The following is a 25,177-nucleotide window of genomic DNA, read 5'->3' as shown; positions in this document are numbered from 1 at the left end:
TACTTTTTGCATCAACTTTTGTGTTCATTTTTGTAGCTATGGCCGCACTTCTCTGCAGCAGCTGCTCTTTGTGTTGAGAATCAAGCTTTCAGTAGCAGCATAACCTTGTGGAGTTTTTTTAAACAGCATTTAAATACTGTTTAAAAGAATAACAGTCCACAAAAGATGCATAATTTTGGATGGATTTCCGTCATGCTGCTCTCAAAGCCTCATAAATCCTCATTGCTTTTGTATATGCTATTTTCCAGCTGAAGAGGTCATGGTAAAACTTGCCAAAATTGCACTTTAAACTGATGGTTTCGATAACAAACTTTCTAAGCAAGTTGTTCCCAGAAGTTTTCAGCTTAAAAAACTTGCAGGCAGTTTCTAGTAAATGTTACAGGTCAAACTGCCTCTGAGGATGAGGTTATAGGGACCTGAAAGTGAAGGTTTTGCTAGCTTGGGACATTATCTTCAGGGGCAATAAATAAATGCCATTTATTTTAAAGTGTTTTTAAAAGTCTGTTTGAAATAGCTGATTTCTGACAGTTGGGATATAACCTTCCTCTAAAAGAGCAAGCAGCATCATAAGTACTACGGAACTGGCAGGTGTACATCTTGTGTTGCTCAGGATGTAGATTGTGAGAGCAGAGAAACCTCAGCTTGTGTATCAGCTGGTAAGTGAAGTAAGAACTGACTGACCTTTTGCTTTTGAAGCCTAAAAACATTGTGTGTTATGTTTGGTTTGTCGTTTTGGGTTGGGGGGTTATAATGATTAGTGATCTTATGCCAGGTAGGATTGTTCAGCATGTCTTTTTAGGTTTATCTTGGATTTCCTTTCCCTTATAGCTAGTGATTTCTCTTGCTAATTTAATAGCCTTTTGTTCTCAGTCATCTTTGTGGAGTAGTAAGTATTCTATAGTATGGGGTGAGGGAGTTGACTGATGGTTTTTTTTTTCAGCAGTAATTCAGGCTCAGTATTATTCTCAGTATTATAATGTGCTGTTGAGTTTTGGCACAATCAGACTTGTCTGTTGGAAAAATGAGCTATGTATGCTCTGGAGTGAATCTATTCATTTTGTCTTTTGCTATTTTCATTTATACTCATCAGTAGTGGGAAAATGTTTCTGAATGTGTAATGAATTAGACTTCATGGGGCAAATACATATTAAGACAGACTTCTTCAAAGGTACTTCAGTGTTTTAATCCCATAGGTTGAAAATCAGAGAGACTGTTTCACATCTGGTATCTTTTAGTCCTGCCACTTAGGAGTTTGGTTCATAATAGCTTTGAGAGGTTTTGGGTGAGAAGGTGCAATGTAAGTAATAATTGGTTTTGTTGTATGGCTTGGTATTTTTTAAATGACGATTTAATTGTGAATTTTTGTTCCCTCTATTTAAACAAGTATTCTTACACTTGAGAGGGAGAATTAAAACATTTATTAAAATATGAACAATAACAGGGAAAAACTATGAACAAAGTAAGCTTAAATTCAGCAGGGTTGGAAACCTGCTTACTTCTGCTGAATGTACAGAGTAGCCTTAAGGAACTGTACCTACACCTGTACTTATAAAATCAGAGTTCCTTGCAAAGGAAAGGGTGCAATGTGACTCAAGGAAGGGACTTCTTTTTCTTTCCAGGCCTTGAAAGTGCATTTATGTGCAATTAATGTCATATAGCCCATGCAAAAAAAAACCTCTTGTGTCCAGTAGTCAGTTGAATTGCCTGAAATACTTCAACATATCATCCAAGGGAGCAAATATTTGTTGCAAGTTCAGTGTCCAAATTCATTACTTGGCTTGGGGAACCCTCCTTGTCCCTCTGCTGTCCCTGTCCTGCTGTGCGTGATGGTACAATTTGCACCTCAGTGATCTCACCAATGTGCCATATTTTACCCTGGAGATTAACAAAACATCTGTTCTGTCAAGGTGGCACTGGGTGTGTTGCATCGCAGGAAAAAGATGCTGTGCAAAGGCATGATTTAGTTGGAAACTTTCAACACGAAGTTGGAACAACTTCCATCTCGCAGAAACTTCAGCCTGTTTTCGCTGAATGATCCCAGGTACAGTCAGTGCATATTCCACTCCAAGGAGCCCAGGGCCACCTACCCATGCCTGGGGTAGGAGATGGGAGGAATAGGGTGCTGGGAAGCACCAGCCTGTCCCTGTGTTCCCTTGTCCTCCGCACCCCCAACTTGTTGAGCTCTCTGTCTCAGGAGGGGAAACCTCTTCTTATGCCTGCCTCTGAGCACCCCAGCAGAGACTTCCCCCTCCAGTGTGGCTGAAGGTTGGGTGCTGCCATGCAGATACCTGAGGCTGTGAGGCGGTGCTGGCCCAGTCCCTGCCCCCTGCTCTCGGGGTCTGGCTGGAGCCGCCCAGCTCATTGCAGTGCCAGCGCAGGGAAGGAGGTGCGCACAGCACAGGTAGGTGAAGTGCTGTGGGGTCCTGGCTCTCCCCAAGAACCCACCAGCTCACTTTTCTCTTCTGCATGGGTTTTATTTCCCTCTAGCGCTTTCCAGCCTGAACCCCTTGAGGGTTCCCTCACTGCATATAGTGCTTTTTTCCAGAGGTGCTGGTAGCTTGGCTGCAAGGGGGAGGAGGGGCACTGACCGTGCAAGGGCTTATCAGCAAGACTTCTGGCTATGAGGTTAGCTTTCTGGTTATCAAGCCTCAGATAAGGCAGCAGCTACATTGGAGGGAGTGATAAAATGTCTAGGATTTCTTTACATGGCAGAGCAGCTGTTCAGGGAGCGAGAGGAGAAGGCGATCTGGGAGCTCCTCATGACTGGAGTCCTGTAAGGGTGACATCTTGGAGATCTGATCATAGCATGTGCTGCCATGGTGCAAGGAATGATCTCTGGGGAAATACTGGATGTAATCTGCGAGAGATCCCCACAGCGTGATTTGGGATTGTCTAAAAGCTGCAGTGAACTTCAGCAAACAGACTTGTTTCACTGCCAGAAGAACTGTTTCAACCCGCAGATTGCGTTACCAAGCAGGGCTATTCCACAGCAGACTTCTGCACCTGCCAATTGTTCACTGAAGTTAGGATAAAAAAGCACTTTCTTAGCATTTAATCTCCTTATATGTTAATTTAGCATGCTTTAAGTAAAATATACTCCCCGATCAAAGTGAATGAATTAGAATAAACAAATCAAGATTGACATTTGTAGCATAATTTAAACTCAGCAAAGTAATCAAACCTTACTGCAAAATTAATAGGGCAAATGCAGAAACAACACAAGAAAGTTCATTGTCAGGGAAACCAGATACTTCTGAATGAGAGACGTACTGTGGTGCTCCCAAAAGAATGGCTGAAAAGGGTTTCAGTGTGTGCAAGAACAGGACAGAGGCGATAGCTTCTTGAAGTCTTAATGTTTAAATTTTTCCCCATCTGTCAGTTTGAGTTACTCCTGTTTAAAGGCTGACATTAAGTATTTGTGCTAGACTGAAGCATTGCTAGAGGCTGTTAAAAGGCGTTTTCACAAAAAATTGCCTTGCTGAAACATGAGATTAAACAATCTGTAAAAGGCATTCATATTTATCAGATGTTCAGATCTGTAACTCAAGCTGTGGCAGAGAACTTTTGATTAAAAAAGAGAGAATGGATCCAAATTCAACAGCAAAAGGAAATGCAGAAATTAGGTCTGTTCAGATATACTCTTAAAGGAAAGGAAAGGGAGAGAAACCCTAACAAAGTCATCTCAGTGTCAGAGTGTAGTTGGCCAACAGGGATCTCCATGTAATTTGTTAAAACTGGGGACTAATCACAGGGTAAGAAGCTGCAATCTGCAGAGCAGGGCATCTAATACCTCACAGTCACCAGTCTCATGGCTGGGCAGAGGCCAGGCTGAGGGGGCAGAGGCAGAAGATCCTCTCTGCAGTAAACTTAGTGCAGTGTGGATTAAAGCAGCCTGTGGTCCTCGGAGCTGCAGAGGGCATGTGGCTGCAGAAATACCTGCAGCAAGATCTGTTCAGTCTCTGCTTCCTTTCCATCCCATTGCATTATTGCAGTCTGCATTCTTGTCCTTCAGGAGCTAGACTGAAAGCAACAAATTCATTTCATGTAGGACAGCTGTGAGACTATCAGTCTTTTCTGATTAGAATCAGACACATGTTGATGAAGAGCTCCAGGTATCCCATTACTGCTCTTCCAGCTAATTTATCTTTCAATGATCTTTATAGCAGTGATAGCAAGAACTACTAAAACATGTATTTCCATAGAAACAATGTCCTAGCTGATGGTGAAAAATTGATTGTATATTTGCAAGTAGAGCTTTCATCCATCTAAATAAAGTAGCATGGTCTTGAACTCCAACCTTCCCATATGTGCCACTTTCCCTCTGCTTCAGAAAGGCATAAGGATATTGCCATCTTTATAGAGTGGCAGCAGTAGGGAAGAGAAGCACTCCTTCACCTTCCGTGCCTGGAGCACCCTGCAATGCCATGGGGTGAGCAAGAGGGCTGGACCCTCCAGCCATTTGAGCTCAGAGACCTGCAAATGGAGGCTCCCAGACCTGGTCTGCAGTAATTGTACAGGCAACTTAACAAGCTAGAGAAAGCTTAGGGTTTGTTTGGAGCTTGTTTACTATTTCCTTTTTCAGTCCCCCCAATTTCTTTTCTATTTTATCTGAATTTAAAAGGATTTGTTTGCTTTAACCAAACTGCATTTAAGTCATACTCAAGTGCAAAGTGGCTTAGTAAGTAAACAGTGCTTCTAGGAAGGAAATTAAAAGAGCTGCTTGGTAAAAGGGAAATAAATCTGTCTGCACATGCACACTTGACAGACTTGTATTTGCATAAAATGTATCTCTATCTTGGGAAAAGACCTAAATTAAAAACTTGGGAGCAAGCACTTTTAGATCATTCTGATCTCTATCTATACTCCATAGCTTAGTCTGTCTCTGATTTATAGCTATGAAAGTTTTGTGTGAATATTGCCTTTTGACTGTTCTTTATGTTTTCCTTTTCAATTTAAATATCTTCTGATTTTAATAAGCACTAGAAGAAATGTCCAGACTTTTGAAGATATGTTTTTTATTGATGTCAGTGAATCATGCTGAGATTATGCACAGTCCAAACGCTGAAGGTAAGACCAGATCTCCTGTGTGAGGCATGTATTTTGTGTGAATGGAAAAAGCTATGTGTAGTAAAATAGATGCAGTACTGTTTAGTAACCAGGACTGTCTTCTCTGCTCTCTTGACTTCATGGAGCTCTGTCAGCAAAGAATTTAACCAAGATTGCTTATTATGTAGCCCTTTTTTTTCACTGTTTTTATGTAAATACCTTTAATCAAAATGCATTCAATACTTATAAGTAAATTAGATGTGTATATATAGTTTTGATCACTGCAGTAACAGGATAATCTTTTGCAGATTTGCCTCCATTATTGCACAAAGCTGTGGTTAGTATTTTTATTTGATCTCTCTACTAATATTTTATATTATAATCTATAAATAATAATTTATTACATATATTTATGGTTTTTTTTCTTAGGAGGAAGTAATAACTGGGAAATATCTGAATGGTAATATACAAAATTGTTTCCGCTTATACTTCTAAAAGGAATTAAAGCTCAATATCTCACCATAACTTTTTATGTTCCGTTTTTCATGTGCAGCACTCCTTGATATACTTCATTTTCAAAGGTAATGTATTATTCTCACCATCTTGATCTTTTGTTATTATCTTGCACCTCAGATATGATCTGTTTCATTTACATTGAAACTGAAACATTATGGACAGAATAACACTGGCACGTATGATTACTTTGGTTTAGATCTCCTGTGAGGAGTATTTCCTCTTAACAAGGGAAAAAGATGGTTTCCATGATGAAGCAAGAAACATACACAGGATGAGACTGAGAATAAACACCAGCTACAGTTTTCAAATGTTCTGACAATTACCTTTGTTCATATGTTTCAGAATGGCTTCTTAAGGAAATCAGGTGCAGTTCCAGCTTTCTGTCCATCTCCTTCTTTCAGTCCCACTCCATCCCCTATCTATCCCACTTCCAGCTCCTGGTGACTTTTGAATTATTTGCTAATTTTGTCTAAATTTTAAAGAGCACTATAAGCCTCAAAAGCAATTTCTACTCCTACATTCTTTGAGAAAATCAATGGCTGTGTAAAGAAGACACACTGAAATTAATGACCCTGCTGAGGAAAAGGAAGCAGACATTAGTCACTGTACTTTCTTGCTAGAAGCAGATCAGAAGAGGTATAATGGGTGCCAGGAAGCACACCTATAGCTCCGGACTAGCCACAGCACAACTTGTCTCATGTCTGGAGATGGTACTAATGACAGCATACTGGAAAGTAGAGATTGTTGTGAGTGGTTGTGGCATTAGATAAAATAACCTCATTCCCTTCCTCATTGAAATGTGTGCTTTCTTTGCATTAAATCAGTTGGCTATTAGTCTAGTTAGGCCAGAAAGCTAAGTACTCGTGTCATTATTGTATTAGTAGTAGTGGTGTTTTTTTTGTTTTGTGTAATCTGCTATTTTACATGTTATGTTACTTTGCTGGTGTTTTTGGTCCTGTTTTCTGTTACAGTTCTAACGTCTGGACAGCAGATATGCTTACAAAAGTCATGGCATATTTTCATGCGCAGAAAGTTATGTTCACTCTTAGCAGCCTACAGGTTTGTGCCATTTAAAAGTGTTATTTAAAAAAGCAACCTATCTCTGTAGCCAAAATTACATTATCACTAATGGAGGTAACTAACATCTACAGTGCAGCAGATAAGTATGAAATAGGAATAGGGGCTTTCGTTGTCTTTTTCCCCTAAGATTGCAGGGATATGCAAGGCAGAAATAATAGTAAGATTTTTTTGCTTTTCCCCTGATAGAAAGCAGATGTTAGGAATTTTCAGATTCAGCTTTTGTTTCTAAATTGTAAATGAGTGTATATACATGCTCTTATCCCCAGAATGGCAGGTTTCTCCCAGATTTTGACTGTGGAGGTAGTTTGCACTGCTTTGGATGGAATGAGAGGCACCAGAGCATCCTACAAAACACGTTCACCTTTTAAAGCTCCTCTGATCTCTGTTCCTGTAAATTGTCATTGTGGAAGTGATGGAGGAAAGAGTCATTGCTCTTCATCCCTGGTCATTATGATTAGCTATGAGCTGGTTTAAGTGGAGCTGTACCCTGCTAATCAAAGCCTGAACCCCTCCATCCTCCCTACATGTGCACACACACACCCTGAAAAAGGAAGGTGTCAAATGTGTGCCCTCTGAGCCTCGGGCATTCCTAGAAGCCCACTGCCATGTAGCTCCACAGCACTTGAACCATTTCCCAGGTTCCATTTCACTGTCACAGCTCAGCCAGAGCTACATGAGACTACCATTGCTTCTTTCCATTTGATTACATTTATTAACAGTGTAAGGCTCTAAGCATGCAGCAGGGACCTATCTGTGTTAATATTTGTTGGTGACAATGCAAGCTAAGCAAAACCAACAAAGAACAGTTTCAACTCAAATTCCAAATTCTGAAATAATTCTGTCAGGAATTAGAAGGGATTTTACTTCAGTCTGATGCTAGTGAGCCTTCCAGTGTTTTGTGTTCCAGTGTTAGAATTCCCCTTAGATATTCAAAACAGGAATGAGATTGTTACCTGGTAATGCAATTTGATGTGAGAGAATTTTTGCCTTACAGACTTTTGCCTGTACAGACTTTTCCTCCCCTCTAATTGCACATTTCCTTCCTTTTTTTAAGTAATAATTGTATGCACACAGTACCTGATTTTTATTTTTAGCTCTTTAAAAGTTTCATTTTCACAGCCCTGCTGTATGAAGCAGAAAAGTATTATTACTCTTGGTTTATGAAGTGAGAACCTGAGGCATCTGTGTTAAACAGTTCACTTCAGAGGACTTGCTCATGCCACTTGGCTCAGTCCAAGAACAGGATTTAAAAATTACTGTCTTTCAGAATTACATTTAGATTTTTTTGTTTACTGCTTGTCTTTATAGTTGTTCTAATTGTTGACAATACAGCCAATACAGGAGATAAACAACCCTCCTTAAGCAGGGATTTTCAGGGAGTAAAAGATGCCCCTAGTACAATAGTATGAGTTTTATGTATATTATGCATATTTTTCTATACTTCAGATGTCCATAGAAAGTTACCTGAAGAACCTTTTATACCAGCCTAGGCAACTACTGTCTGAATTTCAACAGCTTGATCAGCAGCAGTTCCAAACTGCAATGAAGTATCTCTTCAACAGCAGAAAGGACCATCTTGTAAGTTACTCTGCACTTGTGGAAAAGAAAAGCTGCTGTCAATGGTTCAAATAAATGGGACAGGGCCAGACTTGTGGTATTGCAGTTACTGAGTCAGCTTGGATTAGATTCCAGGGGCCTCACTCCTAAGGCTGGACTTAATTCTTGTTGTTTGAAAGTTTGATGCCAAGTCCAAGTTGGATATATGGATTTTCTCTGCAATCAGTGGAGAGAAACACATCTCCAGGGAATGATTTACCTTCCTACACAGTATCTAAAGTAGGTAGGACCAGTTGTTCTCAGGGAGTATCTGCTTCTCTTCAGTGGCTAGAAAGAGAGCTGTAATGACTAAAGAAGATGAAATTACTTATCTTATTAATTAGTTATGAGAGCATGCAAGTAAATTGTTAGACAACTTGGAGGAGAGGCAGTATAACATCATTCATTGCCTCTGTGATGTGTCCCTGTGTGACCCATCTTGAAAGTCTCACTCAAAATCAGTGAGTGCCACCAAGGGAGGATTAACCCTGCAGAAGGAATCTCACTGCAGGGGTGGGATCACAGTCTGGTGTGTGAGAGCACTTGGCAACTTCTCTGCTAGGAGGAATGGCCTCCAGCATGGGTATCGCTGAGGGGGGAGATTAATCTGGGAGAGCTGTAATGTGTTTCACCAGGCATGAGGTGACTGCCCAAAACAAACACTATAATCAAATAATCAAATTAGTATTATTATTAAACATATTAATAAACATAATAATTATTGAAACAAAGATAATAATGAGATAATACTCATTCAATTCTATTATTCTTTCATTTTCCAAGTAACTAATTCTTTCATGAGAGCACACACTATAACTTCAGCCATTTGGATTATTTTTATGTTTTTTTGTTTTGATTTTGTCAAAAGATTCAAGCTGCTGTCTGGTCAATGCCAGAAACAAATTATCTGAAGGAATGCACTGAACAGTATTTTGCAGCTATTTTTCATGAGAACAGCACCATATTTTTTACAGAATGCTTTCTGTCAGGCCTCAAAATGAACAATATACTGAATTAATCATAGAGTTGTTCTATTAACCCTTTGTTGTTTGCAGGAAATGGGAAATATTATTCTTGATTGGGACAAAACTAGAGAGAGAATATTTCAAAGCCCAGGATTAAACAGGACCTTGTTCCTTATAACACTGGATAAATGCTTTCTGGCTCTGAGTGCTCTGGACTGTGTGGATATCCTAAGCCAGGTTTTGCGTGTGTCAGCAGTGAACTATCTCCAACCTGATGTCATTGGGAGCCTCCCAAACGTTCTGCCGGAGGATGCTTTCAGAAACTTGTAAGCCATTCATTTTCCAGACACAATTAAAACTATGTAGTATTTGCTGGCTATATATACTTTTAAAAAGAGGTTACTATATGGTCTCAGTCTGTTGTCCAGATACTGCTTTCTGCTTATGTGTGGCTCTTTCTAAAAGCATTTTCCTATGTTTGTGATTTTTAAAAAAATCCTAGATAGTTAACTCATTAGTGAACTAACATGTCCTTGTATCACTTAGATCAGCAGTACTCAAGGACCTCTATGACAAAACCTCAGCAAATACACAGAAAGCTCTGTATGGGTGGATGAAGCAGATTCTCCAAAAGTCCTATAACATGAGTGGTATGTTATGTACAAAGTGTTTTCTACTTTCTTATCATAAGAGAAAAACAGTCAGCAAAAGACCTATCCATTGTATTGAATGGTTTCCCAAATTTAACACAGGTCTGTATAAGAGTAGCTGTCTTGAATACAGTAAACAATATATTTGGTATACACAGCAAATAGTTCTCTAAAGCTGCTTGCTCTTCACCTCTTGTGCATACATAAAGTCTCTGTACTCAGGTCCGTTTTCTAAGACTTAAGTAGGATACACTTGTCAGGTACTCTGCACAGCTGTGTTGTTCACTTCTGAACTCCGGTTTAAAGTAGAAAATTAGCTCTGTCTCAGAATATATTAGTCAATGCACTGTTTAAAATACAACAGAAATGCAGGATGTTGTGAAAGTTCTATTGCACATGGCACTGACTCATTCAGAAAAGGGATGAGATGAAGACAAAGTTAATTAATTCTGATTTTATGCATTTTACCACATCTGTTTGCCTTGTTAATGCTAAAATGTCTTAAACAAATGTGCCACAGCTGGAATAGTGCAGGACAGGCTCCACGAGGGAGCTGTTACACAGCAGCAGCACTAATGTGTCAGAGCCAGTATTTGGGTTTCACTGAACATCCCAGCAGTGCTGTTGAGGGACTGTTTTAGACCTTTAGATGTGTGCGCTCTTCCTCTTTCCCTGGAAATCAAAAGTAAAATGCCTGCTTCCCTCAGTGCAGCTGAATTTGGCTCCTGGGGTTTTTGCTGTTTCAAAATAGCAGAGTAACCCATTATGTCGTAGAGAGGAACTTCCGGATGCTGCTAGGAGATGGTATCATTGCCAGTGCATTACTGGGGAAGCAAAGATGCAGAACTTGCCTCAGCAGTCCTGAGAAATCCCCACAGCACTGGACATCTTGCATTGTATCTGAAACATTAGTGAAACCTTCATCTGTAAAAGATCACCCAGCTCAGGACTGAGAATTACCATGCCTTTCTTACATCTTTATTGCTGCTTCAAATGCAAAGCAGTGCAGATACAGCTAATACTCTTCTGAAGGAACTGTGTGATTGCCAGGTGGTTGTGGTAGTTTGAGCTGCAGAACCCATCAGCCCTGAGCAGGCATGGTTGGACTGCTACCAGCATCCAGGTTGGCAAGTCTAAAGCTCACTGGAGTGTATCTGCACACCACTCATCACAGCACAGAATGCAGGACAGCAGAGGAGGCCTGCAATAGTCTGATTCATTCACTTTAACTTTTGACGTGGATACCACTGGGACCACATGGGAAGGGAATCAACCTTCTGCACAAGCAGCATCTTCCTCACTGTAGTTCAGCAGAAAAGAAACGTGAAAGAAGCCTCATATTTGTGCTGCTTACAGGGCTACCTCCCAGGCATTTTTGCTGGTTTTGGAGGTAGAGGGCTCATCACCCTGTCTCTGTTGTGCAGAATGCAGAGGGCTTCCCCATCACGCTGCATCTCCCCCCTGTACCAGGCAGTCCCTGCAGCTGGATCACTGGGCTGGCAGGAGGTGACCTGTCTTAAGAGTCAAACCTTTTAAGAAATTTCTTTCAGTTACCACATTTCATATATTAAACCCACAGGGGTGTTCTGAGGTGGAGCATGCTGGTAGCCTTGCAAAACCAGGAGACAGTAACTGTTGAATTTTGTACTTTATTTGAAAATAAATAAAACAGTTTTGAGTGATGACTGTTACCGTGATTGGTAACTGTAGGTTTGTTCTACTAAAGGCCACAGTTAACATCCTTAAATTCTGCTAGCTTTTGCTTGACTTTTCTGTCATATCTTTCAACTCTCTTGATGTTCCTGGTAATGGGAGGTAATTGCACTTAAAAAAACGGACGCATGCCAGGTCTGCTGGGAGCATCATCTCCTCTCAGATAAGGAACTTACTTAGATCTGTGCTTTCAAAAAAATATCACTTTCTAAATGGGGTCCTTCAGCTTCTGATATTTATAGGCTGGTTTTTGTAGCCTGTTAATACCAGAACTCTTCAAAGTGTTTTTATTTTAGCAGAGTTGTATCAGCACTGCTAAGGAATGTGTTTAGAGGTGTCACATGCTGAGCCATCCCGATTATGACACCTTGGAGAAAACATTGTCTTTGTGGCTCAGAGTGCCCACCTAGTCCGTATATACTTTTTTTCTCAGGGATATTTGGATCTTTATTTCATTTTCAGTCCTTGAGAGAATATTACTGAATGAATGACATTTTTTAACTGTTATGTGATATTCTGTATTTTCTGCCAACCTATTTCCATATAGGTGTATGAATAATTTTTCATTTTCTCCATTATTGCTATCGCCTATTGATGAAATAAGTGGGATCATTAGTAATAATAGATGTCTAAAGTGTTACAAAGCATCGTGCCTTCCTGATGTTCTTAATTGATATATTTGGTTAGGAAAACTGAATTTTAAAAATGCTGCTCCATATTTAATACTAGTGGTTTCATTTTTTCTGCCCCATACTTTATCCGTTTTATATTTTGACAACATAAACCCTTAATGGCTTTCATGGGAGAAAATTTGAGACATTGGAACCAGTATTTAACTTAAATTCACAAATGTATGTGCTTCTAAAAATGTGGTGCTAAAATCTAGCTAATAGAGGGAACCTGACTCTGTTCTAAGGAGTTTTCTGATTTGCAAATTTCTTTTAATTATTTAGCAATTATAACATGCTGGGTACAGTATATTTGAAAAATAGTTACTTTCTTAACATTGTAGTGAGTATTTATTTGTACAAAACAGAGTTCAATGAATCAGCTTCTTGGGTCAGTGCAGAAAGTTTATGGATTTTGGGAAGATACATGGTCCATCTCCCGCTGGAAGAAATTCTGAAAATTAGTCTCAATGAAGTAAGTAATAAAACATGGTAGGATATATTATTGTCAAGTGATGTCAGCTACAAACAGTATGAACACAAATGTAAATTTAAACGTGAGAAAAGTTTATATAATTTAGTTATTTAAATATAAAGAGAATCCAAATTCATTGCCATGCAAATATTCTTCCATTTCTGGAATTTGATAGTGCCTATCATTAATATGTAATTATTTATCTGGATCGGGCTTCTGTGACTTGTACTGAGAGATACTGAGGGACCAGTGAAGACCTTCACATGATTTGACAGTTTGACAGAGACTTGCTCTCTCAGCTGTGCCTTCAGAAATACTGCATCATCCAAATGTAGCTTCTTCCTTTCTCTGTTACACGAATGAAGACAGTTTATTTCATGTGTCAAACATTTTATTGGATATAATTTTTTCATAATCCTGACTAATAATTTTGTTTGTACTGTTCAGATAAGACTATTCATAAGCTATGACAATGCAACAAAGCAGCTGGACACAGTGTATGATATCACACCAGAGCTCGCACAAGGCTTCCTGGAAAGAATAAACTCCTCAGGATTTGATATGAAAAACACTTCAACTATCTACAGGCAAGATTGCTTTTCCTTTTCTTTTATGGCTCTGTATGGAGACAATGAATAAGTAAGGAGGAGAGAGAGGAGCAATAAGTAGCGGATGAAACTGTTGATGTGGCATAGCTTTTTCCTTCCAGCAGAAAAATCTAGGCTGAAATCCAACCCTGTTTAGCAACAGTGAAGAATTGCTGCTTTATGAAAATTTGGCAGTGCGCCTAATTAGCTAATGCTTTGTCTCCCGCTTCACAGTGAGGAGTTGTCTGTAGTATTCATAGGACTACAGCAGTATCTGAGGGACCCAATCAGAGTTCCATCACATTGCACAGTACAACAATAAAATAATTTGGGACATGAATTGACTTGGCTGTTTGAATCACAAAAGATGGAGGTGTTTTGTGGAAATCATGTTACAGTTAAGAGATTGAAGGAGGAAATCTTAGTTCATGCCAGCCAGGATTGCAGGTGCATTTTAAATTACATGGGTGTCACCAGAAAGGCTGCAAAGTGAAGAGGTCTAAAGCCTGTCCTGAAGGGTAGAGGTGAACCATGTTTAGATGAATGTAACTGTTATCTGTCTAAGCAGGAAACTGGAATTTCAGGGCTCTCAAATCAGCACTGAACTTACTTTAACACTAACAGAAACCCCAAATAAACTGCTCTTACTCATAAATACGCAGTGAGCATGAGCTGTCTGTGAGGAAGTTCTGTACTCCACATTTGCATTTATGCTGTACTATCAGGAGATGTATTTAGTCCCAAGACACCGCTGTCTGTGAAGTTATTTGTAGTCTCCTTGGGGGATACCTTGGAGTTTTAAACTAATGGAGAATATGCTTTATGGCTTCAGAGCTCCTATCATTATTGCAATGTAATGCACGCACTTCCATGAAATACTGCTGGTTGTCGGAGGTGTAAGCGAGTGAAGAATTATGCCCACACTCTAAATTCCAATGTCAGAAATCTTAAAGATTATTCTACCGCTCACAAGAGGTGCCACGTTCTCACAGATGAGAGAAATGTCGTGCTCCATAATCCTTAATATATTCCATTTTTACAACACACTTATTTTATATTACTCATTTTAACCATACTGATGATTTAAATGCACTTTTACTTTAAAGAAGTAGTATTATTCATTGCTGCTAGTCCCAAAGGAGACGAAGAGCTCTTGGAGGCTATGCAATAGTGCATCAGAAGGTAATTATTTCTTATAAAAATGCTGTTATAGATGTTTTTTTGATTTGTATGTTAGTTTGATGATGTCCCATGAATTCTGATGGGCTGCTGAAGCAGTGTTTCATTATATCACTGAGCAGGTTGTTGTTGAGAGACTAAAGGAACTAAAAGCTAAGCCTTTCTGCAGAATTTTACTTAGCTTGTGATAGTGCTGCAGTATTGTCCACTGTTGATTTAGTTCACATCTGGACATTATTGCCTAGACTCTGCCTATACCTGCATTACTGAACTGCTGAAAAACAGAGACTGTAGCAGACAAGGTGGGCTTTGGCCATGTCTTTGTAGGTTCTAGTTCTGAGTAAAGCAAAGGCTAAGATTTTTCAGGGACATAGGGATTGATTTAGGCTTCCTACAAATGAATTCATCACCATCACTATGAAGTTTTAAGTTCAGAGATAGGTATACACACTTCAGACCTCTTTCTTTGCAGGGCTGCAGGTAATGGCAGTAAATAAGCAGCAGGCCTAAGTCAGAAGGCCACCTACAGTAGGCACTTACCCTTGGTGGCATGACTAATTCTCTCCACCAAGTATAGCTGTGGTTGTGTATTACAGAGGATAATGGAAATACTAACTTAAATAATACAGCACTAATACTTTGAAGGAAAATGAGCTACACATCTAGCTCTTTACACTGCCTTGCAAACTGCTGTGCTGACACAACTGAGACAGTGAGCCTCAATGCAGATTCTCCAAACAAGTGTTGAATTGGACAGGTCTCCATGCACTGGCCAGTCATATTTTTGATGTGTAATACAGCAGGCTTTGTTTAAACATGAAGTGCTAGGGGCTATCTAATGCTCTAGCTGCTACTCTGACACATGAATGAGTTATGTTGCGTGTGAAATCCAAGCAGGATTTGGAGTTCAAAGCATCCCATCAATCCAGGTAAGAACTCAGCAAGCCACTTCTAGTGACTCACTAAATAGCCCTCCATCCCATTCAAAGTGGAGATTACACAGCAAATTCTGCCAAGGGAAGGGGAGGCATTAGCTGGAAAAATCCAGGCATGGATTCTGGAACTAGGAAAGTTAGATTTTTGACAGCACAAGCAATCTTGGGTAGAGTTCACCTGAATACAGAGAATAGTCCGTATGTCTCCCAGTTTCAGGCTATGTGGAGTTTCAAGGATTGCAGTTTAACGCACTGACGGCAAACAGAAATGACTCAAGTTTTGAGCTCAAGTAGGGTGTACCACGCTGTATTTCAGTTTTCTAAGAGTGACACCTTTTATGTCAAAAGCTAGCTAAAGTATTTCTTCTATATAGGCTAGGTTTATTGGTTTGCTTTTATGATGACATGGAACAGATGGATGCAGCTGTGGCCCGGGCTCTACTTCATCAAATGATTAAGTGTAATCAACTGAGAGGTTTCCAGGCCGAGGTTCAGAAGGTGGGTACAGTACTTGTTCTTCTTGCCTAATCTAATCTTGAAAAGAGAGGAGAAGGGACTTCCTCTTTGAATATAGAAGGAAAAGAGTAAAAAATTACTGGCATCTTGAAGATAAGTAGAAATAGTTCTTGAGCGTAGAACGCAAAGAATAAGAGACCTTCCTCTTTTTAAACACTGCTCATTCTTTTTTCATTCTGTTTCCTCCTGTTCTATATTCCTTTCAGAACTGTGGTTCTGTTTTTGAATGTTTATGAAGTGCGGTCACTAAATGGTTGCCAATGCCTATTCCAGAAACTCCATTTAAATGTTTGGTTATAATGGAAATTGGTTCTTGGAAATCTTTTATTTCTCATCTGCTTTGTTTGTTTGTTTGCTTTAGCTCAAATCTCAACTCCTGGACATTGCCATGCAAAACCAGACATTGAATGATATCTTTGGATCTCTGTCAGATGCTGTAGTTGGACTAACTTCAAGTCAGCTGGAATCTTTGTCACCTGAAGCAGTGCATAATGCTATTGCAACTTTAAACCAAGTATCTGGGTGGACAAAAAGCCAAGTTATGATTTTATCCAGTAAATATCTCTCTTATGAAAAGGTACCTCTGATAATAGCTTTCCTACCTTTTATTTTTTAAAGTAAAATGTCTTTTTCTCAACACTAACCGTAGATCTTGAAAAGTTTAGTACAGGACTTCTTTTTAGGACTGTTAGTGGTGTGAAAAATATGTGTAAATCAAATAAAAAAATCCAAGAGTGTACCTCCCAGAGTAATTCTCTAGTAACAGAGAGAATGACTGTTTGTATTTGGCAGTTGTATATATTATTTTGTCTCTGTCACTACCCTAAGTGGAATTTGCATGAGCAGAGATCCCAGGCTATATATTCAAATATGCTGTAATGGAAGGAGTCAGGGTCCTCTCTGAAGTGTCAAAAAAACGACTGTCCGGGAAAACTGTTGCATTTGTTCCCTGGACAGATTTGTCTGAATTGGAAGAAATCTAAGAAAAGTGCATCCTCAGGCAAGAAATGTTTTAAGTATTCAACAATAATATTTTTGATTTATTAACTTTTGCTTTCAAATATATCTATATGCTGTTCACTAGCCAGAAAACTTTCTGTTTGCTTGTGCTGTTATCTCTGCAGGTTTTATCATTTTATAATGTTAGTCAAATGGGCGCATTGGTAACTGGTATCAGTACCCAGTCATTCTACAGCATGAATCCAAAAGAGCTTTCTCACATTATTCGAGGCACAACATCCCAATTCTTACCTGACTTATCGCCTGCACAGCAACAAGGGATCCTCAGGAAGGTGATTATAAACTTGACAGTGCAGCAGGTTATCACTGCACATGAGCACAATAACCAGAAAAGCAGGGCTTGATTTAAAATGTTGTCACCAAGATATGTGTTTTAGCTCAATGGTTAATATTTCTAATGTATTTTTCTGAACACCAAGTGTATTTTGAAGGCTCTCTCTTTCTTAGTTCCATGATGTTTTTAATGCTAGCATGTTTTACTTTTATCCTCTTAAGAGAAATATTGCACAGAATAGAAGGGACAAATCCTGTAAGTCTAAGCATCAGTTCTAAAATGCTATGTATTCTCTGTTATTCTTTATAGATAGCTGAATCTGGAGATTTTTCTTCATCAGTCAAAGATATACCAGGAGCTTTCTTTAAAGAAATATCTCTTCCTGGTTTATGGAAGCAGACTGGATATAATTTTTCAATGATGAAAGAAAAAGAGCTAAGAAGAAGCCAGGTAAAAATTATTATGCAGTTCCCATTTCAATGTAATTTAGTATGATAGAAGAATAGAAGAAGTGTTGTAACACATATGTGTTCAAGGAACATTGGGAAAAGGAAGGAACTGTCCTATATACATATACATATATATATATATATATATATATATTGATGTAAACAACCAGAGGTCATTTAAAACCTCAGCAGCAATTGTGAGACAATGCTATGGAAAGGAAAGCATTAATATGCTGAGTTTAAATGTCTTCAAGATTCTGCCACATGCATTTTCTCTTTACAGTACTCTATACTAGACATTTGCGTGTACAGTCAGCCCTTTGTACAGAAAGATGAAAGGTGGAACCAGATGATCTCCAAAGGTCCCTTCAAACCTAAATTATTCAGTGGTTGTGTGCTATGGACATGTTTAACACCATCTTATAATGCCAGTCAGCAATGTCCTGTCTTCTGAAGAAGAAATTCAGCACTGGGTGACAAACATTTTGGTTGTCCAAGCTGGACCATAGAAGTATCTTTAGACTACATAAGAGAGTTAAGCATGCAAAAACCTTACAGTAGTTATTGTATCTTACAACTGGAGTACCTAAGCTTAACTTTAAATATGGTGGGTTTTATTTCAGGCTTTATATCTGTATGAATTACTGTCTAAGAAAAACTACCCTGTTGATCTTCTAAGGTATGGATGACAGTCTATCTTGAAATGGCGGTTAAGTCTAGTTTTGTGATGGGAGTATTCTTGAGGTAAACAGTATGTGGTTATTTTGTACTGTCTTATGTCTATTCATTCCTTGATGCCACAGGGTAATTCACCTTCCTCATTAAAAAGGGTCTCCAAATCCAAAATCAAGATTGCAGAGGTTTTGGTATAAGGCTCAGTTAATATTTTTTTCAATTTGATTATGTTTTTACTTTCAATAGCCTTTCAGTTACAAGAAATGGGGAAGAGAGGCTGTCAAGAAACTGTGTTTTAGGACATGGCTGTGGGAAGTAAGGACTAGATCCTGCTTAAACATTCAAAAGACTGAACTTTGCTTTTCCTATCAGCACAGGACAGCTTGTGAAAGGAGTAACTTGTCAACACATTGAAAGTATGGGTACAGACATTTTTTTAAACACTTTTAAATTCTTTGAAATGAATCTTCATCTACTTTCTGCATATCAGGTAAAACCACAGGAAGACTTTGTGTACATAACCATGCTACCTAATAGCCAAGCTGTAGGTAAATTAGAATTCAGTTAATTCTTTTCTTTCTCTTTTTAATCTTGTATGTGTGAGCTTGTCTGTTAACATATTTCATTTAAATCTTTTATGTGTGAATTTGTCTGTTCTTATACTTCATTTTGACGATTTTGTTTGTTACAAATTGTAAGAAATTCCTACAGTCATTCTACTTGCTAATTCACGAGTAGTCTATTTGGAAATGTATGTAGATTTTGAAAACATGCACCCAAATACAGGATGTTTCATCTCTGATGTTTACAAAAAGAAAACTCTAAACTACTATAAAAAAGCCAAAGAAAAATGCTCTTTAAAGATAATATGCAGTTTTATATATGCTAAATTATAAACTGTAATAAACCATAATTTCCTTCTTTCTCCATATTTCCACATGTTCAAGATAATTTTTTTGTTGCTTTTAGATTAATTGTTTGGCGTGGAAGTTTTGGAAAGTCTCCAATGTATCTATTCCTCCATTCCTCTTACTGGTTCTTCCGTGAGTTACGTCTTACTACATCTTAAGTTACTTCATCTGTAGCACCACATTCAGACTAGTCCTTCTGAGCACTTTTAAAATAATCTCTTCAGTTCTAAGAAAACTGATGTTTCAAAGAAGCTCTAGGGATTGTGGTGGCTTATAAAAAGTGGTCACTGATTGTAGCTGAAATCTGTCTCAAATGCAAGTTGGTAATACTCAGTGTCTTTTAGTATAGCCCATTTTTGTCACAGTTGTGGATTCCTTTGCATCCTTAAAATCAGACCCCCCTGAAGCTCTCTGTGCCAAGACTAAATCATGGTGCAGTGGTGCAGCAGCAATGAAGATTAGAAAGTTGGTGATGTTGCTGGTTATACTGTTGCTGATGTCTGCTAAAAGAAAGGGGCTCATTTGCTGGGCTTTCTTGAACATACTTGTTTAGAATCACAAAAGTAACATAAATACAGCTTCTGCTAGATTTTGTTTTCTTTGGGTTTTGGGTTGGGGTTTTGGGTTGGTTTGTTGGTTTTTTTTTTTTTTCATTTTTTCCCCTAGGTTGTGAGACTTGGTTTGTGTATTTGTTCAGGGGTTTTTTTGAGAGTGAATATCTTACAACAAAGCCATTGGGCTCTGCCCAAGCATATTGCTTCATATGTTTAAAATAATTTCAGTGTGTTTAAAGGCATTTTTGTAAGTTAGCAAAACTTTGCTTTATGTAAATAGCCAAGTAATATTCAGTGACAGCTTTTTCCTTCAGAAAAACAATAATTGTACCTTGACACGAATTCCTGAATTGTACAACTTAATTCCCCTTTTTATTTCTTTCTTTCTTCCTACAAGCTTAAAGGGATAAAAAGGAATGAGAACTGTTCTTTTCCTGGAATAATTTTAATTGAAAAAAAGTGAGAACAAGAAAGCGTTCTGTTTGGGAAGGCATTATTCTCTTTAAAAATAGTAAAATAATAATATAAAGACTTAAATATAAGGCTTTCTATAAGCTGCAGCACCAAGTTATTTGGCCAGCAGTTGCATGTTGCTTGTTCAGGGCCATCAAAAGTCATTGGTACTCTTGCATACAAACCCTGGTAATGCCAGACTTGTGCAGCTCTGAGATATAGCTTTATTTACAAAGGCTGCTGGCCACTCTAGATGGTAAAGAGCATCATTTTGTTAACTTGGCATGCCTCTTGCGCTTTAATAAAAAGGAAGCCTAGTCTAAAATTACTTGCTGTCCTTAGTCCACCCACCACATCTTCATTCATCAGAGAATTATTCCTAATAAAAAGAGGAAAGGGAAAAAGTTTAAGAATTGCAGACAGTCTCGTATCATATGGTGTTAAAGCACCTCAGAGCACTTGCATCCATTTGCAGTTACTTAAAACCCTTAGCCTTTTTTTGAAGTGAGGCACATGTGCTCATGAACTGGAAGAAGATGTAAGTTAAAGTAAGGTGTGGATTAATTTCAACTTTTTGGGTCTGGCCCATTTATAGTATTTCAAGTCCAGTTTTTCAAGTATAATTTCTCCATCATTGCAGATTTTATGGGTGCGGTTGTGGGTGTATGAAGGTCAGGTTTATATTATGAGATAATTTAAATTCTTTTTGCAGGATTGAGTACCTGGAGTATGTTTCAGGCCCCTTGTGTGTCCCTTTTGTTGCAAGTCTGGGGAAGACTGAGATGAACCTTTTGAATCCAAGCCTTCACAAAAAGAACGCTGTCCTCCAAAAAGTACAGGAGTGCTTGGTAGGTATGTCTAGGAGGGCTTGGCAGTGGAGGGGAGTTGCAAAGTAAGTAATCCATACTTAGCCACTTACAGTTCCAAACTAAGTGAGAGCAACTGATTAGTTTTCTTTCTGTTTATTGTTATGTGGTGCTTCACAAAGTTATTCTACCTACTTCAACTCTCCAGCCTGCATGCACATGCTCATGATCTCCTGTATGCAGAGAGCAACCTGAGACACAGGCTTTCCTGCTATGTGTTTGTGCAGTGAAACTATAGCTGATAGGATCTGAGAGCCCAAAAGGTAATAGCAAGGCATGCCAATTTCTTCATTTGTCACAAGCAAGAGCAGCTTAGACTGTTGCTGAGCTCAGAGAAACTCTTAGTGCCAAGGCCCCAAACAATCTACTACAGCTGACCTGCTTTGGGTAGGAGGTGTGGACCTGGTGACCTCCAGAGGTCCAAACTCCATTCTGTGGTTCTGTTTGCACATGTTATTGCACTGCATTTCATGCAATAATGTCAGTCACCGTTTACATAAATTCTTGACTTACCCATCTGTAGTCTGTATTTATGTTTTATTATATATCTGTATTATGTTTTTCTCATGTACAGTTTGTTTTATTGTTCCCTGCCTAAGGAAACCTTTTTGTAGCTTCCTTAGCAATTTTCCTCAACTCAATGAATCTTACAGTGTTCTCATGAAATGTCAGTGCTGACCACAGTGAACAGACTGGAGCTGTTCTCCCTTGCTCCAAGCAGTACTAGTCCTGTAGAGCTGTGCACGGGAAGCTCCATAGAAGAGGAGGTGGTACCAGGGGGATTTTGTGAATTCTGGTCTCTGGGAAGTTCAGCAGTCACTAGTTTTTAGGGGAAACTATTTTTTTTTAATGTAGCTGTGAATATTTGCATCCTTATACATACTAACCAGACGTATAATCCCTAGAGCTTTTGCAGCTGCTATGGAAACTCCTCAGAGTTAAGCCACCTGACAGCAAGAACTTCTCTCCCTTCTGTTGTAAGGGGCCATGTGAGGGCCCTGCTGCCAGGCAGAACTGCACCATGTCTGCAGGCAGTCACCTGGATAGACTGTGGCAGGAGATTTAGTTTAATTATTTTTTTATGTGTGCTTCAATATGGGATAAAGAATACACTGAAAGCTCTAAGTGCTTATTAAATATCACCAGTTGCATTGATAAAAGCAAAAAGTATAAAGCAGTCTCAGCAGAAATTGTAGATTAAGTTGCCAGTGCAAATTGTTGTGTCTTTGTTCCTTAAAGGGTCATGGAGCTTAAATGCGTTGTGATGGAGTTGAGCGATACAGAGCTAAGATTAGCTCTACCAACAAGGTAAATGCTTCTTGTTTCAGAATGGCTCCATTGCTGATGAATATGATGTTGACCTACTTGGAAATTTAATCTGCCACTTATCTCCAGCCTTTCTACATGGCAGAATGTCCCTGAAGGCAATGGCAACAGCCCTTCATCCCTTCAAGCTCTGCCAACAGCTCAGCCACGAGCAGAAGACTGAAATTAAATACAAACTACTTGAGTTATATGGGTAAGGTATTAAATATACCACCTTGCTTATGCTGATGGCTAAGCCATGCAAATACCAACCATTTTCTTTGTCCAGGTAAAATTGCAATGAAAACAACACAAAGAACTTCTGTCACTGACTGAGCTTGGGGTCTCTGTCCACTAGAATGACATTTCTGTTCTTGTGTGTAACATAACTGTGGAACAAAATACAACCCCAGGGACACCCTGCATGACTTAATTTCCAGAGGAAAAGGAGAGAAAGTGTAATGTTTGAGGAGGGTCAGGCAAAGGGAATCTCTGATATGGCAAGAGAAAGGGTGTTACAGACAAAGAATGGTGAAGGAATGCAAAGAATGGGAAAATTGAGGTGGGATACTCAGTATGCTGGTGTGAGAAGAGAAATAAAGATGACTGCAAGCACCTGTGGCAGTGGGAAAGAGCTAAAGAAGCAGAGGGATATAAAGTTCAACCACCTGAAGCAACAAAGCAGACAGCATGTTAGATATCATTAATGACTCAGATTTGGAGCTGATCGGAACACTGCTGTATCAGTCCTGCAAAAAACAAAGCCATTCTCTGTCTGGCAAGAATATATTGTTTCTCTCTTGCACTGTCTCTTAGAAGTATCTTGCATTTGGAAAGACTGAATGTATAGTTTCTAACCACCCATCAGCCCTAAAGTCTGTCACTTGTTTCACCTAATTTTAGTTGCTCATTCAGCTTCCTTCTAGTCAGCATTTTTTTCCAGTAATGGAATAGCTACATTTTCCACCAGATCCCACCCCTGCATTAATCTTGGTACGGATCCATTTTATTGAATCATGACTCACTGTGCTGAATAGATTAGTTTATTACTTGTCTAGTCAAACATCCTCACAGTAGAACAACAAACCAAAGAAAGTTTTCTTTGAGAACATGTGCCAGCAACAGATTTGTTACTACCACCTTCTTCAGGCTCTTTTAGGCTGAAAATTATTTATCTAAGTGCTTTCTAAAGTCAACCACCAACTGGGTTGGTTAACTTTTGTCAGATTTGTATCAAAAAGGCCAAACTTGGATGGTGCTAAGGTACATACGTTTTGAAACACCCATCACCACTCAGAATGGAACCTAAACTTGATTTTAAGACCTGAAATTCCTACAAAAAATTAGCATGTCATTTCAAGAGCTATGGTATCTTAACATACAATTGATCTTATACAGAAATGGCATAGGTGTCATTAGATGAGGGTCTCCAAGGTGTTAGATCTGCCTTCCATAACTCCTGACATTGCAGATGAATGAACTAATAGAGAGTAAAAATACAGAGCTAATAAGGTATGGATTTAAATCCTCTGTTCCATCACCTGTGTTTCATGTTTCTCTCCCTCAGTTTTGAAAAGGCAGCATTGGCAGCAGACTGGTGCCACATTGAGTTACATTCCTGAGTTGTTCAGTGAACTCGATCCTTTCAGAATGAGGGGAAAACTGTCCACTTCTTCTAGGTGTGCACAGACCTCTCCTTCAGAAACGTTGTGAAATACTGACAATCGACTGAGGGAGAGAGAGCTCCGTAACCACAGTATTTGAAGGCTTTATCTGGATATATTGAAAATTCTGCTAATGCCACTAATGCTCTGTATATCAGAGAAATGACAAAATGCAGTCTGTTGCTAATAAGCAATTGGCATAGAATGTCTGTGTTTCCTATATGATACAGTATAAAAAAACCTGTGAAATTTTAGTGTAATTTTGATTGAAAACATTATTCATTAATAAAATTTTCCAAAATATTTCTTCAGTTTCCCAAACAACTGGACAGCGGAAACAACATTAGATGTTGGACCATTCATAGCTCTGCTGTCAAAAGGCGAATTAAACATCCTTGCTGAAAAGGTATGTTTTTAATATACTTTTTAAATTTTTAAAAGATAATGTTAGAATTTTGATTTATGAATGTCATGGAATCATTTAGGTTGGAAAAGACATTTAAGATCGTTGAGTGCAACCAGTAATGTAGTACTGCCAAGTTCACCGCTAAACTATGTCCATCCCTGCCACATCTACATGTCTTTTAAGTACATCGGTAGCTGGTGACTTAACCACTTCTCTGGGCAGCCTGTTCCAATGCTTTACAACCCTTTTGGTGAAGAATTTTTTCTGAATGTCTAACCTAAACCTCCCCTGGTGCAACTTGAGGCTTTTACCTCTTGTCCTATCACTTGTTACTTGAGACAAGAGACTGGCACCCACTTCGCTACCACCTCCTACAAACTATGAGGTAGTTGTAGAGAGAAATAAGGTCATAATGCAGTATATGTGACCTGAATGGTAAACTAGATAAATAATTCTCTTGGCAAAGAACTGTGTGTATTGCTTTCACACATTCTTGACTCCATCAAAATTTCTTCTTCAAAGTAGTAAAACCAATTATAGAATCATAGAATAGTTAGGGTTGGAAAGGACCTTAAGATCATCTAGTTCCAATCCCCCTGGCATAGGCAGGGACACCTCACACTAAACCACATCACCCAAGGCTTCATCCAGCCTGGCCTTGAACACTGCCAGGA

General features: G+C 38.9%; 1 protein-coding gene across 1 annotated transcript in view; it reads left to right on the top strand.

Moving 5' to 3' along the window:
* Positions 1–4,988: 4,988 nt before the first annotated feature.
* Positions 4,989–25,177, top strand: part of OTOA (otoancorin) — a 37,668-nt gene continuing 17,479 nt past the window's right edge. The window contains exons 1-20 of the mRNA XM_013127550.3: positions 4,989–5,067; positions 5,355–5,383; positions 5,476–5,506; positions 5,600–5,627; positions 6,534–6,621; positions 8,089–8,220; positions 9,294–9,529; positions 9,750–9,853; positions 12,603–12,709; positions 13,157–13,296; positions 15,785–15,908; positions 16,288–16,503; positions 17,051–17,218; positions 17,530–17,670; positions 18,293–18,348; positions 18,717–18,834; positions 19,314–19,387; positions 20,975–21,110; positions 22,457–22,647; positions 24,410–24,503. Of these exons, the coding sequence (XP_012983004.2) occupies positions 4,989–5,067; positions 5,355–5,383; positions 5,476–5,506; positions 5,600–5,627; positions 6,534–6,621; positions 8,089–8,220; positions 9,294–9,529; positions 9,750–9,853; positions 12,603–12,709; positions 13,157–13,296; positions 15,785–15,908; positions 16,288–16,503; positions 17,051–17,218; positions 17,530–17,670; positions 18,293–18,348; positions 18,717–18,834; positions 19,314–19,387; positions 20,975–21,110; positions 22,457–22,647; positions 24,410–24,503 (2,292 nt within the window). The remainder of the gene's footprint in view (positions 5,068–5,354; positions 5,384–5,475; positions 5,507–5,599; positions 5,628–6,533; positions 6,622–8,088; positions 8,221–9,293; positions 9,530–9,749; positions 9,854–12,602; positions 12,710–13,156; positions 13,297–15,784; positions 15,909–16,287; positions 16,504–17,050; positions 17,219–17,529; positions 17,671–18,292; positions 18,349–18,716; positions 18,835–19,313; positions 19,388–20,974; positions 21,111–22,456; positions 22,648–24,409; positions 24,504–25,177) is intronic.

This window comes from Melopsittacus undulatus, chromosome 8, assembly GCF_012275295.1.
Source record: "Melopsittacus undulatus isolate bMelUnd1 chromosome 8, bMelUnd1.mat.Z, whole genome shotgun sequence".
In the NCBI taxonomy this organism is placed as follows: Eukaryota; Metazoa; Chordata; class Aves; order Psittaciformes; family Psittaculidae; genus Melopsittacus; species Melopsittacus undulatus.
Note: the sequence above shows the minus strand (reverse complement) of the source record. Positions and strands in the feature narration are given on the sequence as shown.